Source organism: Aulonocara sp. 'chitande type north' Nkhata Bay, linkage group LG3, assembly GCF_057382095.1.
Source record: "Aulonocara sp. 'chitande type north' Nkhata Bay isolate Kocher_YH1m ecotype deep benthic linkage group LG3, A_spYH_male_GT1.1, whole genome shotgun sequence".
Taxonomy (NCBI): Eukaryota; Metazoa; Chordata; class Actinopteri; order Cichliformes; family Cichlidae; genus Aulonocara; species Aulonocara sp. 'chitande type north' Nkhata Bay.
The window spans coordinates 8219869-8234579 of record NC_141346.1 but is presented as its reverse complement, the minus strand read 5'-3'; the positions used below and the strand labels follow the sequence as shown (position 1 = coordinate 8234579).

The window sequence follows — 14711 nt, the reverse complement described above, 5'->3', positions numbered from 1 at the left end:
ACTGTGTCCAGTCTGTTCCAAATTTGTTAGAGGGCTATCAGCCATATCATCCTGAAATGCTTGACTGCAAATCTGAAGAAGACTTCCTACAGATCCTCAGTGCTGATGAGGTGAGGAAACGGTCTTCCTGTGACATGCACGTTGCAAATTATCTATGACATTCCCATTCTATGTAACTTGGTCTTAAGTTTGGAGATGGTACTTTGTCTCACTCCAAATAATGCTGAATCTTGGTTATGTGGAATACCAAGTTGAAACAGCCCTATAGCATGGACCCTATCTAAATCTTTTAAATATGGCATGCTTAGAGCAGATACCCACGGACTGCTGTATCAGGGTCATGCTAATCACGAGCCAATCAGCCACCTGATTTTCAGCACCTGGTTTACTGGAAGCTCACATCAAGAAACAATAGCAGAACAAGTGGTTTGTCATGGATGCAATCTACATACTCAACTCTGCTGCTCAACCAATGAATAAAAATTTCATTATAAATGTGGCTCCATATAAAAGGGAAAGAAACAGGCTTTGCAGTAGTATAGGATTTATTATCAAAAAGCATTGTTACAACACACAAATAAACAAACACTAATTGAATCACTTTTGTGCTGCATGTTCTCTAAATGTTAAAAAAAATAAAACAACAACATCTGTTTGTACATCTCTTTAAAAAACAACAAAACAAAGAAAAACTCTGAAATGAGACAGAACTGTCTTTTATGCTGCTTACATATGTTAGCGATTGCCCTTCAAAAATAATTTGATTTAATGAATTAAATATTTATTTAAAATTTAACACACGTTGATAAACAAAAGAACTAAATAATGATCTGGAAGAAAAGGAGCACACTGAACTTTAACCATCATTAAATGTAACATCAGGGTTTCTCTGATACAATTAGAAGAATAATGTAATGAACTGAATTAAGAATGCTGAGAGTTTTTACTGCTCTGGACAGAAAATGCTGATTTGAATATCGGTCATCTTTTCACTCAGGTGTTGCAGTGATTTGACTCCTGGTCAGTGCGAGCTCTACCACCTACACACTGCTATGACTCTGTCCCACATTTTCTAAACATAACACTTTTAAGCAATATCAATTATCGTATCTCATTAACAAAATCCTTTTCCACAGATTCTACAGCCTTCATTCCCTTGTGTGAATTTGTGTGAGCTTTCAATCCTGATTGATGAGGGAATCTTTTCCCACAAGTGCTGCAACTATATGGCTTCTCACCTGTGTGACACCTCATGTGACGCTTCATGTTAATCCATTGACTAAATTCTTTCCCACAGGTGATACAAGGGTAAGGTTTCTCACCTGTGTGAAGTTTGACATGTGTTTTCAGGTTGCTTGTACTCTTAAAAGTTTTTCCGCATGTCATACAAGGATATGGTTTCTCACTTGTATGAACCCTTCTGTGAGCATTCATTTTTGAGTTGGAAGCGAACACTTTCCCACAGGTGCTACAGGAATATGGCTTCTCACCTGTGTGAACTCTAAAATGTGTAGTCAGAAGGGATCTAAGGAGAAACGTTTTACCACAGATGCTACAAGAATATGGTTTCTCACCTGTGTGAACCCTTGTGTGAACAACCAATTTTGACTTGTAATTGAATACTTTCCCACAGGTGCTACACAAATAAGGCTTCTCACCTGTGTGAACTCTAACATGTGCAATCAGGCGTGATTTAAACTGAAAAGCTTTTCCACATATGTCACATTGTTCAGTCTTTTTTCTTGTCCCACTTTGACCCTGACTCTCTGACACAGCAGCCATTTTTACTCTCTTACTGTCACTTTTCTTTCTGCAAAGTCTCCTCTTCTTCAACTCTGCATTTTCAAGTAACCCCAAGTCCACATGGTGACTTTCTTCCTGATCTTGGCTCTCAGCAGAGCTGTGAGAGATTTGTTCACTGTTTGGTTCTGCTTCACTGTGGTCACTTTCCTCATAAGCAGGAGTCACCATGAAGATATCAGGCTCCAGCTTCACTCCCAGCTGCTCTCCCTTCTGACTGCTGCAGAGATCCTCCTGTTCCTCATTAATCTGTGGAGAGTCTGGGTCCTCCTGGTCTACACTGGAGCTCCTCACCTCGCTATAGATTGGCTGGTTTGCGAGTGGCTCCTCCTCCTCCGCCGCCTCCTCACAGACATGTAGTTGTTGGACGTCTAAAAAAAAGAAATGGAAATTTTTTTTTTCTCTAAAACAACAATCACCAGAGAAAATATATTTTGATCTGAACCATAAACAGGTCTCTACATAGTGAGAATTTGGCCCACTGAACTTTGCAGAACTGTTGTAATTCATTAATTAGAGGGTTTTCGAAAAACCGTCTTTTTACGGTCACGCCACAGCGAAATCTTCATTTTCTTTTTCTTAAGGTGAACTTGCTGGTATGTTTTGGATTATTATTCTGCTGCAGAATCCTAGTGCCCTTCAGTCTCTAATAAATGGTCGGATATAGGGCCGGGCCATATTATACCGTTCACGGTAATACCGGTACAATGTTAAGCAACGATAAGAAAACGCGATACAATATGGGTGAAACGCACATGCGCAGTGCCTTTGTTTTCATATGCACATGGCCGAAAAAGCATGGAGGCAACAGAGAATGAGAAGGGAAAAAGCGGATTGTTGAGTGAAATGGATGAACCAGAATTAGTTTGTAAAAATGGTGCCACTTCAGTGATGTGGAACTGGTTTGGTGTCCATCAGATACACAACAAAGCACTTTTTTCCCCCTGTAGAACATGCAAGCAGGCCGTCGTTATTGCCGTATAAGGCACCCGTAAATCTGGGTCTTAAACTCCGTCCACTTCAAGTCCCAAAGTCAAACGAACACTGGAGCATCCCTGAGAGTTAAAAACTGTCTAAATTCTTTCATCTTTAATAAAATCCATCAGCATTGCTGCTTTACCAGGTGTAACTATGAAGTTTAACATCCAGGCATCCATGAAAACAGAATTTATTACACTTAACGGAGTTAGAAGCTAGCAGGAAGTTAGCGGAAGTTAGCTCGCTAGTTACCCAAGCATGATATACCGTGTTCTGACTGAGAGATTTCTGAAAAAATTCAAACGTACAGCTCTGCTATCACTTCCAACATAAATGAAGACAGGAAACTAAACAGCAGTGACGTTTGTAAGGTTACTGAAGTTGGGCTAGCTGGTATATAATGATGTGCTAAGTGATCGCTAGCGACACAGCTATGTTAGCATAACAAAACAATGAAGCTGGAGGATGAACGCTAACACTTTTCCACTCAACAAAAGTTAATGTGAAGGTTCCTGATGGTTAGAGACAAATACAATCACATGGCAGGATGCTGTAAACGGACCAAACTTCAGTCAGGAGAACAACTGAGATAATCCATCCACAATACGAGGTTAGTCATTAATATACTGCAGCAACATGAGAATAGAGCAGCTGTGATAGAATACAGCATTAATGAATCAATGGTACAGAAGTGGAGGAAGTAAGAAGAATGAGTTGAATAAAGTTTTATTTATCCGACTGCTTTATTTCGCTTAATGTGCCTTATAACCCCATGCACCTTATGGTCCAAAAAATACATATTTGACTTTTTTTATTTGGCACACTGCAGTTTAATGTAGCAAAACACCTCTTTTTAACTTCAGTGGATATTATACATGGTTATGCTCAGGATATGTCAGCCCATTTCTACTGGAAATGCCTTTTGGTTAAACTTTCAGCACTAGTAAAGTTGTGAAGTTGTATTTTGTGTCGCAGAAATTATATCGTCAGTTATATCGTTATCGCAAATTTTCAAATATATCTTCTGATAAATATTTTTGGCCATATCGCCCTGCTCTAGCGGTGATAAAAACCGAGAAGCCGACAGTGATCACTGACTGTTTTTAGGGGCTTGTTGAGATTAAACAGAACAAGATACAAAGCATTAAAACATGCTAAAAACACAATAGTCTTATTAAATGCAGAATACTTTGGGCCCGGAAGCACGATTCATCACGTTATTACTTAAAGACCGAATACACGGAGGCTAACAAGGGCTGCCCAAAGAACATCTGGATTAACATACGGCTTCAAAAAGTTTAGGTGCTTTACAACAAATGCTCAGTCGCCGTTGCCATTGAAAAGCAGTAGCCGCATACACACCAGTAGTTTTCCCTCACTCTCTCGTCCTCGTGTGATGGATTGTTTTCATCTTCATCAAAACTAAGTGCTGGTTAACTATTTTCTTCCTCTCTCTCGGTTGCTCTGGTCCAAACTGGAAAGGTTGAACAGAAGCCATTTCCAATGCGCCGCTAACTGTGAACTCGATGTGGTGCAACCGTATGACGTCACTACCCAGAGTGCATTGAGAAAAAAAAATAACAATGGTGGGCTATTGGTAGAGCTGGGCGATAGAACGATAACGATATGTATCGCGATATAACTTTTTCTCGATAGAAAAATTACACTATTGCGATAGACCTCGCCGCTCTTGTCCTCTTAAAAAAAAGAAAAAAAAAAGAACAGCCAATTCAAATTAAGTAGCGCAGAGCCGAACCAATCACAGCCGCAGCGTCACGTCGCGTGACTTGTTACGTACAGCACAAGTGCCAAGCCGCACATGTGTATTTGTTTGGGAAGCAGCCAGCCACCGTACCGCCCGGGTAATGGAGGAAATGAGTGTGCCGACTAGAGAAACATCAACCGAGCGTGACCGAAGGTTACCGAAGAGAAAACAGATGATGGTTCCAACGCCGGAGAGATTGTCGAACGGAAGAGCCATAGAAGTTCCGTAGTGTGAAGGTATTTCGGCTATTTCAAGTCTGACAAAAAACAGAGTAGCGTGCACTGTAAATTGTGCCGAAAGCAAGTCTGGAAATACAATAAACTGGTGCATGCGCTACGTCCACACGTACCCGGGTATTTTTGAAATTCACTGAAAACAAAGATTTTTAAAAACTCCGGCCAGGGTGGATATTTTTGAAAACTCAGTTTTTGCATTTACGTGTGGACAGAAAAACGGAGAAAACGCATTTTTTGATGTCACACTGTGCGCCACGTTATTGTGTCGGTGAAATGAATTTCTACAATACTGTTACTGTTAATTCTACTCTCTGCAGTGTTTAAATGCTTACATATACACACAGTTACTGTCCGTCCACACATACGACTCGGTTCTGCTTCTATGCCCCAGCTTTGTTTACTTTTTCCCACCGAGGCTTCTAGACTTCTGATTGGCCAACATTTCTGCACGGTTAGGAATCTAGCGCCACCTGCTGCTTTGGCATGTTCATAGCAGCGTTTTCCTTCATTTCTGCCTTTATGTGTGGACGGGATTATTTTTTAAAACGAAAACGGAAAATCTCCGTTTTCAAAAATACCCGTGTACGTGTGGACGTAGCCTCAGTCTCTGACTGGAAGCGCTAATTCGTCATTCGGCTTTTGTCAGACTAAAGTAACTGTTAAAACTGTTTGAAAAGCTCAGCTATACAACAAGGAGAGATTGAGAATTTCCTTTTAGTTCTCAGTTTATTTGATATTGACAAAAGTTAGTCAGTTTTGTCTGTTCTTCTGTAAAACAAACTAAGATTTATTTTTAGAATTAATATTTTGTTTCTAAGTGGAATTGACAATTTAGTCTGTTTCATTTGTTCTATTTTGAAACTTAAACGCTTTAGCGGCTGCCTTTTGTGTAGTTTGCAATATTTGCCTTTATTTATCTGAAAAAGTCTCATGTTCCTTAAGTACATCTACCCTGTTGAACTTATTATGGGAAATAAATATTTAAATAAAAACAAGCTGCTGATTATTTCACATTTTACTTGTGAGCAACGGTACATTTAAATCTTACAAATATAGTTATTTGGCTTATATCGTGATATATATCGTTATCGGCTGAAACAAAAAAAACATATCGTGATATGAAAAAAATCTTATATCGCCCAGCTCTATCTATTGGTAAATCGGTTTGATATAAAACGTGCTTAAAAAGAAATCATATGTGGTATTAAAAAACGGCAAATGTGTTATTGAAAGCACAGTACATATTTTAGTGCAATCACGTCTTAAAAGATCTCTAAAACCCTTTTAAACCTACACCATCCTTTCTATTCTGGTATTTTAAAGAGTACTTAGCGGAAATATTAAACAACCTAAGTAATGTCTGTGAAGGTTCTCAGTCATCCAGGTCATCGTAGTCAAAGGAGCTTGCAAAGAAAAGCGTCTGGACTTCTTTAAGTTGCTTGAAGACGTTTCACCTCTCATCCGAGAAGCTTCTTCAGTTCTAAGGTCAAATGGTGGGGAGTCCCAGATTTAAACCCAGTGGGAGTAACCCCCCACAGAGGGACAAAAGGACCCCCTGATGATCCTTTAATCGCCTGAGCCAAGGTGGGAAACTGGGCGTGGGACCCAATCAGCCAGAGTTTCGGGTGAGGTCAGATGGCCCAGGATGTGAGTGGGCGTTAAGGCGTCTGGGGAGGGAACTCAAAACTGGATTATAGATGGCAGAGAGCTGGTGTCGTAAACCCCCGCCTCTGTTCAAAGATGGTCGCTCACAGTGGACATAGATGGCTTCTTTCACTCCTCTTTCAAACCATCTGTCCTCTCTGTCCAAAATGTGAACATTGGCATCCTCAAAAGAGTGACCTTTATCCTTAAGATGCAGATGGACTGCTGAGTCTTGTCCTGTGGAGGTGGCTCTTCTGTGTAAACCCTAAGTAATAGGGTTGCTAACTCCCAGCCCCCCCCAAAGAAAAAGGGGAACCACCCTCCTCCTCATGATGCTTAAACGACGTAATCGACTTTAATTTAATGCATGTGTAAAGCAAAAGGGAGTTTTCAGCTATGATCATCATTCATTGTGCACAAATGACTAGCAGAGTTTTGGCCAGTTTGGTCTTTTGCAAATGCAGAATAATTAACTGAAATAACTTAAAGTGCACATTTCTGTTCATTGTTCAGTTTATATATTTTTGTTTTTCAATCTTTATAACTTGCACATTGACACATAAAAAAAATGTACTGCAATGAATCTTTGTTTTGTACTTCACGAATGTCTACACTGTTTGTCTGCTTTTGAAAATTTTCATTGAATGTTTATTCTGTGAATTTATAGTTTAAAGAAGGACTGTTATTGCAGCCAAGTTTAATTGAGCTGTATAACGGAGGTGATATTTTATCATTACTCTGTGTATACTTTGTAAGTTCAGTTACACTTGTTTCATCGTGTGTCAAGATAAATACAGATTTTTAAAAGAACATATGGTCTGTTATTTACATTTAACATATATTTGCAACACTGTTTAAAAAAAGACTAAATAGGTCTTGAAATTCAAAGTTTCAGAGTTGAGGATAAAGATTTGAGACTTGCAAAATAATGACTTGTTCCCATCTCTGTTCCAAAGAAATATCATATCCTTCAATGATTTTGAAGGACAATGAACATCTCAATCAACTCTGTTACTGAAGCATCTTAATTGGTTTTAACAGAAACGTGATGCATTCTTGCTGCTTATTAAAGTTCTGACCTTTATTTCTTCCTGTGAATCATCCCAGTTTTACAAACCTATTCTGTGCAGCTTTATATCGGGTTTCCAGGTGGTCGCCAGCAGTTTGAGCCACTCATCATCAGTTCTGACACCGTCCGCCTCCAGCTTCACTGCCAGCTGCTCTCCATCCGGACTGCTGCAGGGTTCCTCCTCCTGTCTCTCTTTCATCTGTGGAGGCTCTGGATCCTCCTGGAATTCTGAAGAGAGAAACAGAGGTGAAATTCTGAAACCACCAAGGTTAGTTTACCACCAAGCCTCAGTTATTTTGTTTTTTTGATGCATGCAGGCAGCAAGCCGAGGAGATACCACAACACCCTCCCTATCTTGTTGTGACGCCTGATAAGCGGTAAATGGGCTGATTCTTATATAGCGCTACTCTCCAGGATCACTCAAAGAGCTGTATAAAATGTGCAACATTTAAAGATTTTTGCCTTCTAGCTAACATTCACACACATTCATACTCTGATGGATGCATCGAAGATCAACTTGGTGTTAGTATCTTGCCCAAGAATATTTGGCAGACTGGGGGAGGCAAAAACCAACCTTCAGATCAGTAGATTTAAGTCATAGATCATCAAATTCAAATAATAATAAATGCTGAACTATGAAATATTTTAGGTGCAGGCTATTTTTTGCATACAGAATAGCTTTAGTGTTTTGGTTTTTAAAACTTGACTATGAACTTATAGAAAATGCAGCAAGATATTTATAAAAAAGCTTTGAGTATAAAATACACTATATCAGATTCATATCAGTATCTGACATAAAAACGTGGTATCGTGCCATCTCTACTAAACAGTTTCCAACCACAGGAAATTTTAGTGTCTTCTTTTTTTATGTTTGAGATGCAATTTTTATATACACTGTAGGAAAATATATTATAATGCAAATTTGCACAAATTTTGCATCAAAATAAACTATTTCCAACAATGTAATTTAAATTCTAATCATCCCAGAAACTATACAGAAAGACATAAACTCAAACATGAACTTTAAGAACATCAGCAGATCTTTGTAAATGCCCTATAGGAAAAAAATAAATTTTCTGTGAAAGTCTAAGGAGCTTGCAAAGAAAAGCGTCTGGACTTCTTTAGGTTGCTTGAAGACATTTCACCTCTCATCTGAGAAGCTTCTTCAGTTCTAGTGTTAAATGGTGGAGAGTCCCAGATTTCCGAGAGGAACAAAGGACCCCCTGATGATCCTCCACCTAATCACATGAGTCAAGGCATGAAACTGGGTGTGGGTCACAATCAGCCAGAGTTTCGGGTGAGCTCATTGTGAAACCTGGCCCCACCTTATCATGCGAATTCCTGAGGTCAGATGGCCCAGGATGTGAGTGGGCGTTAAGGCGTCTGGGAAGGGATCTCAAAACTGGACTATAGATGGCAGACAGCTGGTGTTGTAAACCACCGCCTCTGTTCAAAGATGGTCGCTCACAGTGGACGTAAATGTTCATGTAGAAATTCATGCCCTCTCAATTAGCTCAAGATTTTAAAAAAAGGCTAAGTTTGGACACATCTTCTTGTTTAGTCTAAGGAGCTCGGAAAGAAAAGCGTCTGGACTTCTTTAAGTTGTTTGAAGAGGTTTCACCTCTCATCCGAGAAGCTTCTTCAGTTCTAGTGTCAAATAGTGGGGAGTCTCAGATTTAAACAAACAGGGACTGGTGATCCTCTACCTAATCACATGAGTCAAGGTGTGAAAATGTGTGTGTGGGTCACAATCAGCCAAGGGCTGTATCCCAATTCAGGGTCTGCAGCCTTAAAGTACGCAGCCTCAACGATCCTCAAGGGCCGCGTACTCAAAGACCGCTAAGGCCAGAAGTGCGAGGCTTGTAAAATGGGACGGTCTAGCCTCCGTTGCGCTGCCCAGGTTGCCTAGCAACCATGATACTAACAGCTGGAAACGTTTCATACAGCTTTGTTTGACAGGAATGAAGGAGAACATCTTTTGTTCATTTGTTTTTGTTTCTACACGAGCTTTGATCATTCTCTGTAAGATTAAGCTCAGCTATTGAACGGCGTATATTTTAAAGTACAGGCTTTAAAACCAAGTTAGTACAAACGTCACTAATGTCACATAACTTTGCCGACATGTGGCCAACAGTAATGTTTAAATGTTCTTCGTTATTAAACATTTGCACATAAATAAGTGACATAATATTCAGTATTTACTTAAAGTTTACTCTTCTTTTTTTTTTTGGCAAAATTATCCACACCCACCGCCGCACTATGCATTGTGGGATATGTTGGGCCACGAAGTCTACACCGCCACGTCCTTAAAATTCAGGGAAATGAAGGACGCATTTCAAGCAGCCTTTGAATTGGGACAGCCTTCGTCGCGTCGCTGTGACGTAATCGCCCTTAAAATGCGGCCTTTAAGGCTGCAGACCCTGAATACAGCCAAGGTTTTGTGTGTGTTCATTGTCAAACCTGGCCCCACCGTATCATATGATTTCCTGAGATCAGATGGCCTAGGATGTGAGTGGGCGTTAAGGCGTCTGGGAAGGGATCTCAAAACAGGATTATAAATGGCAGAGAGTTGGTGTCGTAAACCCCCGCCTCTGTTCAAAGATGGTCGCTCACAGTGGACATAGATGCTTCTTTCACTCCTCTTTCAAACCATCTGTCCTCTCTGTCCAAAATGTGAACATTGGCATCCTTGAAAGGGTGACCTTTATCCTTTAGATGCAGATGGACTGCTGAGTCTTGTCCTGTGGAGGTGGCTCTTCTTCTTCACGGGACTAGACTCTATGTTTTGCTTTTTATACTATACTTACTATGTTTACCAAAATATGAGGAAATCAGGGGCAGCTCAAGACTTAAAAACCTGAACTACATGCTGGCCTTAAACTCGCTGCTTTATCAGCATCAAGGCGTTTATTTCTTTTCAGGGTTTTACTCCTGCTAAACAATAATCTCACAGATGAACTCAAACTGCACTGAATGTTTCAGTACGACTGTGAAACACAGCCAAACACACCTGACTGCAGTCTTTAGCTGATGCCCAGTGTCTGATATTTTACACAAATTAGAGTCCGAAATTAAATTAATCACCAAGGTAACAGCTTTCTGCTCCCAGCTAACATCAGAGAAATCCCGGAGACGCTGACGAGCTTTCATGTCTTCATCAACAGAGAGGAACCTAAGCTCAGCACACGTGTCCGTACCTGAGCCGTGTGAGTGTGTGTCGGGTCTCCGGCTGATATCCAGCAGTCTGCGCTGACGCTGGATCTCCTCCTCATACTGGACGATGGTTTTCTGAACCTCGCAGAAGATTTGTTGGCAAACAGCAGTCAGCCTCTCCTGTATGAACTCTCTCAGAGACTCAGCTGAACACATGGCTGCTTCAGCTGCTGCGGGTCGATAGAAGCGACAGCGACGCTGTGTTATTGGTGTTTGATCGACAGGAACAGGAGCGATACTTTACTGTGTCTCTGAGCTCAGCCCGCTTAATCAAACCGGGACCAATGTCTGCGCAAGCGCAGCTCCTATCCCTGCTCTGCTGTGGTTTGCCGTGCGCGGTCACGTGACTCCCTGCAAACCGCCCCAGATCTTACGGAGTCCTGAGAGGGACAAAAGAGAAAAACGGATTCTCAAACTGATACACACACGCTACCGTGACAATGAGACGCTGTCACATTTTATAATTCTCCTCTAATGCCTGTGTTATTTGTGATGTTACTGAAACCATCGTCTTAAAAAAGGTGATTGTCACAACAAGTTTATAACATTGTGGAAAATGTTGTTATTGCGATATTGTTGTGTACAGCTGGGTATTAAAAGTTTAACCAGACTTCAATAATAGTACTGTAAGTGCTAAAAACCTGTATGTTGGGCATTTTTGTGACATTGACTTTCAGGGGTTTTAATAGTGAGCTTCATAGGAAACTGCTCCCTGAGGCTACACCTGCATACTCCTGCCGGCTGTCCCTTACACTATAAAATAAATTAATCTCACTTTGTTATTTAAACAAACCCACTTGTACCTGCAATGAATTAACCTGTGTTTGAAAAAGGAGGTAAAGACTTTCTTCTAAAAATAAAGTAGAAGGTCTAACACGCTCAATCAGAGAACTACATTTCAATATGTTCTTATTGTTGACACCATCAGACTCAGCTGTAAAAACGTCTTTACATGAAGTCTAATACAGTATGGATGGTCAAATATGAGGCTGCTGTGATGGGGCACAGTTTGCAACACAGCAGCCCAGCCTCATCACAGCAGAAATCCAGATGCCTTATAGGCACAGCTTTATTATGACAGGATAGAAACCGCTAACAAACCATCTGTAATTCTGAACAAATGAAAATGCTGTGAGGTTCAATTGTGGGGCCTTTTCCAGTTTTAAACCACTCAGGCCAAGGACACCTAGTTAGTAGACAGAGTGCACACTAGAAACTGTCTCTTCTTCTGACAGTAATTATTGAAGTTAACTCAGAAAGATCAATCAGAGAGAAAGAGACTAAATGAATATCATTAAAAGTAGCTGTACGTAACTGCTCCTGACCCTGAATCCTCCTTTAGTTACGCTGCAATAGGCGTCATGGGAATCCCCCAGCAGGCTGCTATAGATGATTTTCTCAGTATTTTTTAGGGTCTTTGCCTTATGAGCACGTCCTTCATTTCTTCTGTTGGGTTCCAACTTAATGTTTGAATTATTTAATTTCTTTAAACTCTTATATAATTTCTCTATATTTTGTATAAGAGGGGCCAGACTTGGACCTAGTTTTTCTTTTTTAAGTGTTCTGCAGGCTTGATGAAGGTGTTTCAAAGACATTCTTTGGACGTTGCTTTTTAAGTCCTGTCCTCGTACCTTAGAGGGAAGTGTATTCCTACTTAAATTCCTACAATTTAGTTTTTCTTGTTTCTGCTGAAAACTTCAATTTGCTTCAAGGAGGAGAGTTCATGCTCTTTCAATTAGCTCAAGATTAGAAAAAGGCAAATGTTCTGATGTTGGAGTTTCATGAATGCAGCTCTGGGAGCAATCTAAATAAACTAAACAGTCATCTTCTCTCAGCTCATTCCACCAGGTAGAAACTACTTCTGCATATTTTTAGGTTGCACTATGTTGTACACTCCACATGATGTCACATTAACAACAGTTTTAGTAACAACACTCTGGACTGCATACTTAAAAAAAATGTGATTTTAATGATTTCAGTTCTTTCCTGTAAATTTTACTGGTTTATTCCCTATACACTTATTTGCTGGACATGTACCAGTTGATGGATTTGGAGTGTCCCTTTCACAGCGCAATATTTTTGAACCAGGGTGTTAAAATAAATCTCAAAGGTACCACTATGACTGTTAATTTATTTGGAGAGCAGAAAGCCTAAGAATTACCCACAGTTTTAAGCAGAGTACCAGAGAATCCTGCTTGTTGTGTTCATGTTCAGAAACACAAGTAAGTAATAATCATATATTGCAAGCATCACTTTCTGTCTGGCTTGTTTGGTTTGCATAACCTGTATTTTATTAGCTGCAAACCAACAAAACCAGTCAAAAGTTTGGACACATCTTCTTGTTTAATCTAAGGAGCTTGGAAAGAAAAGCGTCTGGACTTCTTTAAGTTGTTTGAAGAGGTTTCACCTCTCATCCGAGAAGCTTCTTCAGTTCTAAGGTCAAATGGTGGAGAGTCTCAGATTTAAAAGAGTTTCCCCCACAAACAGGAACAAAGGACCCCCTGATGATTCTCTACCTAATCACATGAGCCAAGGTGTGAAAATGTGTGTGTGTCACAATCAGCCAGAGTTTCGGGTGAGCTCATTGTGAAACCTGGCCTCACCCTATCATGTGATTTCCTGAGGTCAGATGGCCCAGGATGTGAGTGGGCGTTAAGGCGTTTTTTAGGACTTTACCACACAGTGTTTTCTGGTGTGTGATGCAGTGATATGCTGTTAACTCGCTGATAGAGTTCTCCTGCATCTGTACTCGCATCCTGCCGACTAGTCCACTTTTTTCACCACACAACACTCAAACAGCCTCCATAAAGGAAGATTACCAGGTTGGCCCAGTTATGTTAGATATTAGGGCTGGGCCATATCATACCGTTCATAGTAATACCGGTATAATGTTAGGCAATGATAAAAAAAATGAAATATCGCGATAGAATATGGGTAACCTTCCTTTCCGAACAGATTTTAGGTGGCACAGGGCACTCAAAAATCTGTCAAAAATGTTTTAGCATGACTTTGCTAAGCTACGCAACCGCACTGCTTGATGGATTGTTGGAGCATTACGGCTACCGTAGTCGGGAGCCTCGCGGAGTGAAAAGTACTGTGCTTCAACGTAATATTATTGCATTGTGTGTGTTTAACCTCACTTTAAGTTTTGTGCATATTATACATGGTATAATATGCATGGAACCCCTGTGGAGAGAGTCTCCAACTTCAAATACCTCGGTGTCCACATCAACGAGGACCTTACTTGGAGTACACATACGGACTTCCTCATTAGTAAAGGCAGACAGCGCCTCTATCACCTGAGGCGTCTAAGGAGGTTTAAGATCTCCAAGAATATACAGAGGAGATTCTACACTGGCGTCATTGAGAGCATCCTGTGCAACAACATCATGGTGTGGTACGGGAACTGCACAGTACAGCAACAGAAAGCCCTGCAGAGGGTTGTGCGCACAGCTGAACGCACTATGGGAACATCTTTACCAGCACTGCAGGACATCTATGCTGAAAGGTGCAGATCCAGGGCCATCAGGATCATTAGGGACTCCAGCCATCCCGCCCACAAACTGTTCAGGCTACTGAGGTCAGGAAAGCGCCTCTGTAGCCTGAAAACAAGAACAGAAAGGTTCAGGAGGAGTTTTTACCCACAAACAGTGAGACTCCTCAACCAAAACACAAACCGGACGACATGATGGACAATCTCACACACAGTACATAATTTGCATTTTACTTTTCTCTCTGAACCTTATCCGTACCTTATTATATATATCTGTACTATGTAAATAATGTATATTTTTATAGTTTTTTCATTTAAATTATTACAGTACAATATCCTGCACGTCATGGATATATACTTATAAGCACAAACATATGGACTTTTACATTGTTTTTTATATTATTTTTTACTTTTTAACTTTTGTTTCTTCCCCCCCCCCCTTTTTTTTTTTAGTTTATGTAAAATCCTTTTTAGCATGTTTGCACAGTCGGGGGGAGTACTTTTTTAGCCAGA

At 40.4% G+C, this 14711-nt stretch overlaps 1 protein-coding gene across 2 annotated transcripts; it reads right to left on the bottom strand.

Annotated features, from left to right (window-relative positions):
* Nucleotides 1–446: 446 nt before the first annotated feature.
* On the bottom strand, nt 447–11062 carry LOC147333779 (uncharacterized). Of its 2 annotated transcripts, XM_086269883.1 has the most exons (4): nt 10690–11062; nt 7541–7720; nt 1550–2171; nt 447–1297 (listed from the first exon to the last, which is right to left on the bottom strand). In XM_086269883.1, exons 1-4 carry the CDS (start codon nt 10859–10861, stop codon nt 1102–1104), a joined length of 1170 nt encoding a protein of 389 aa, XP_086126009.1. In that variant the 5' UTR covers nt 10862–11062; the 3' UTR covers nt 447–1101. The 2 variants fall into 2 exon arrangements, with proteins under 2 accessions (XP_086126009.1, XP_086126003.1); XM_086269877.1 differs by having other exon boundaries at nt 448–2171; nt 10690–11061.
* Between the last annotated feature and the right edge of the window lie 3649 nt (nt 11063–14711).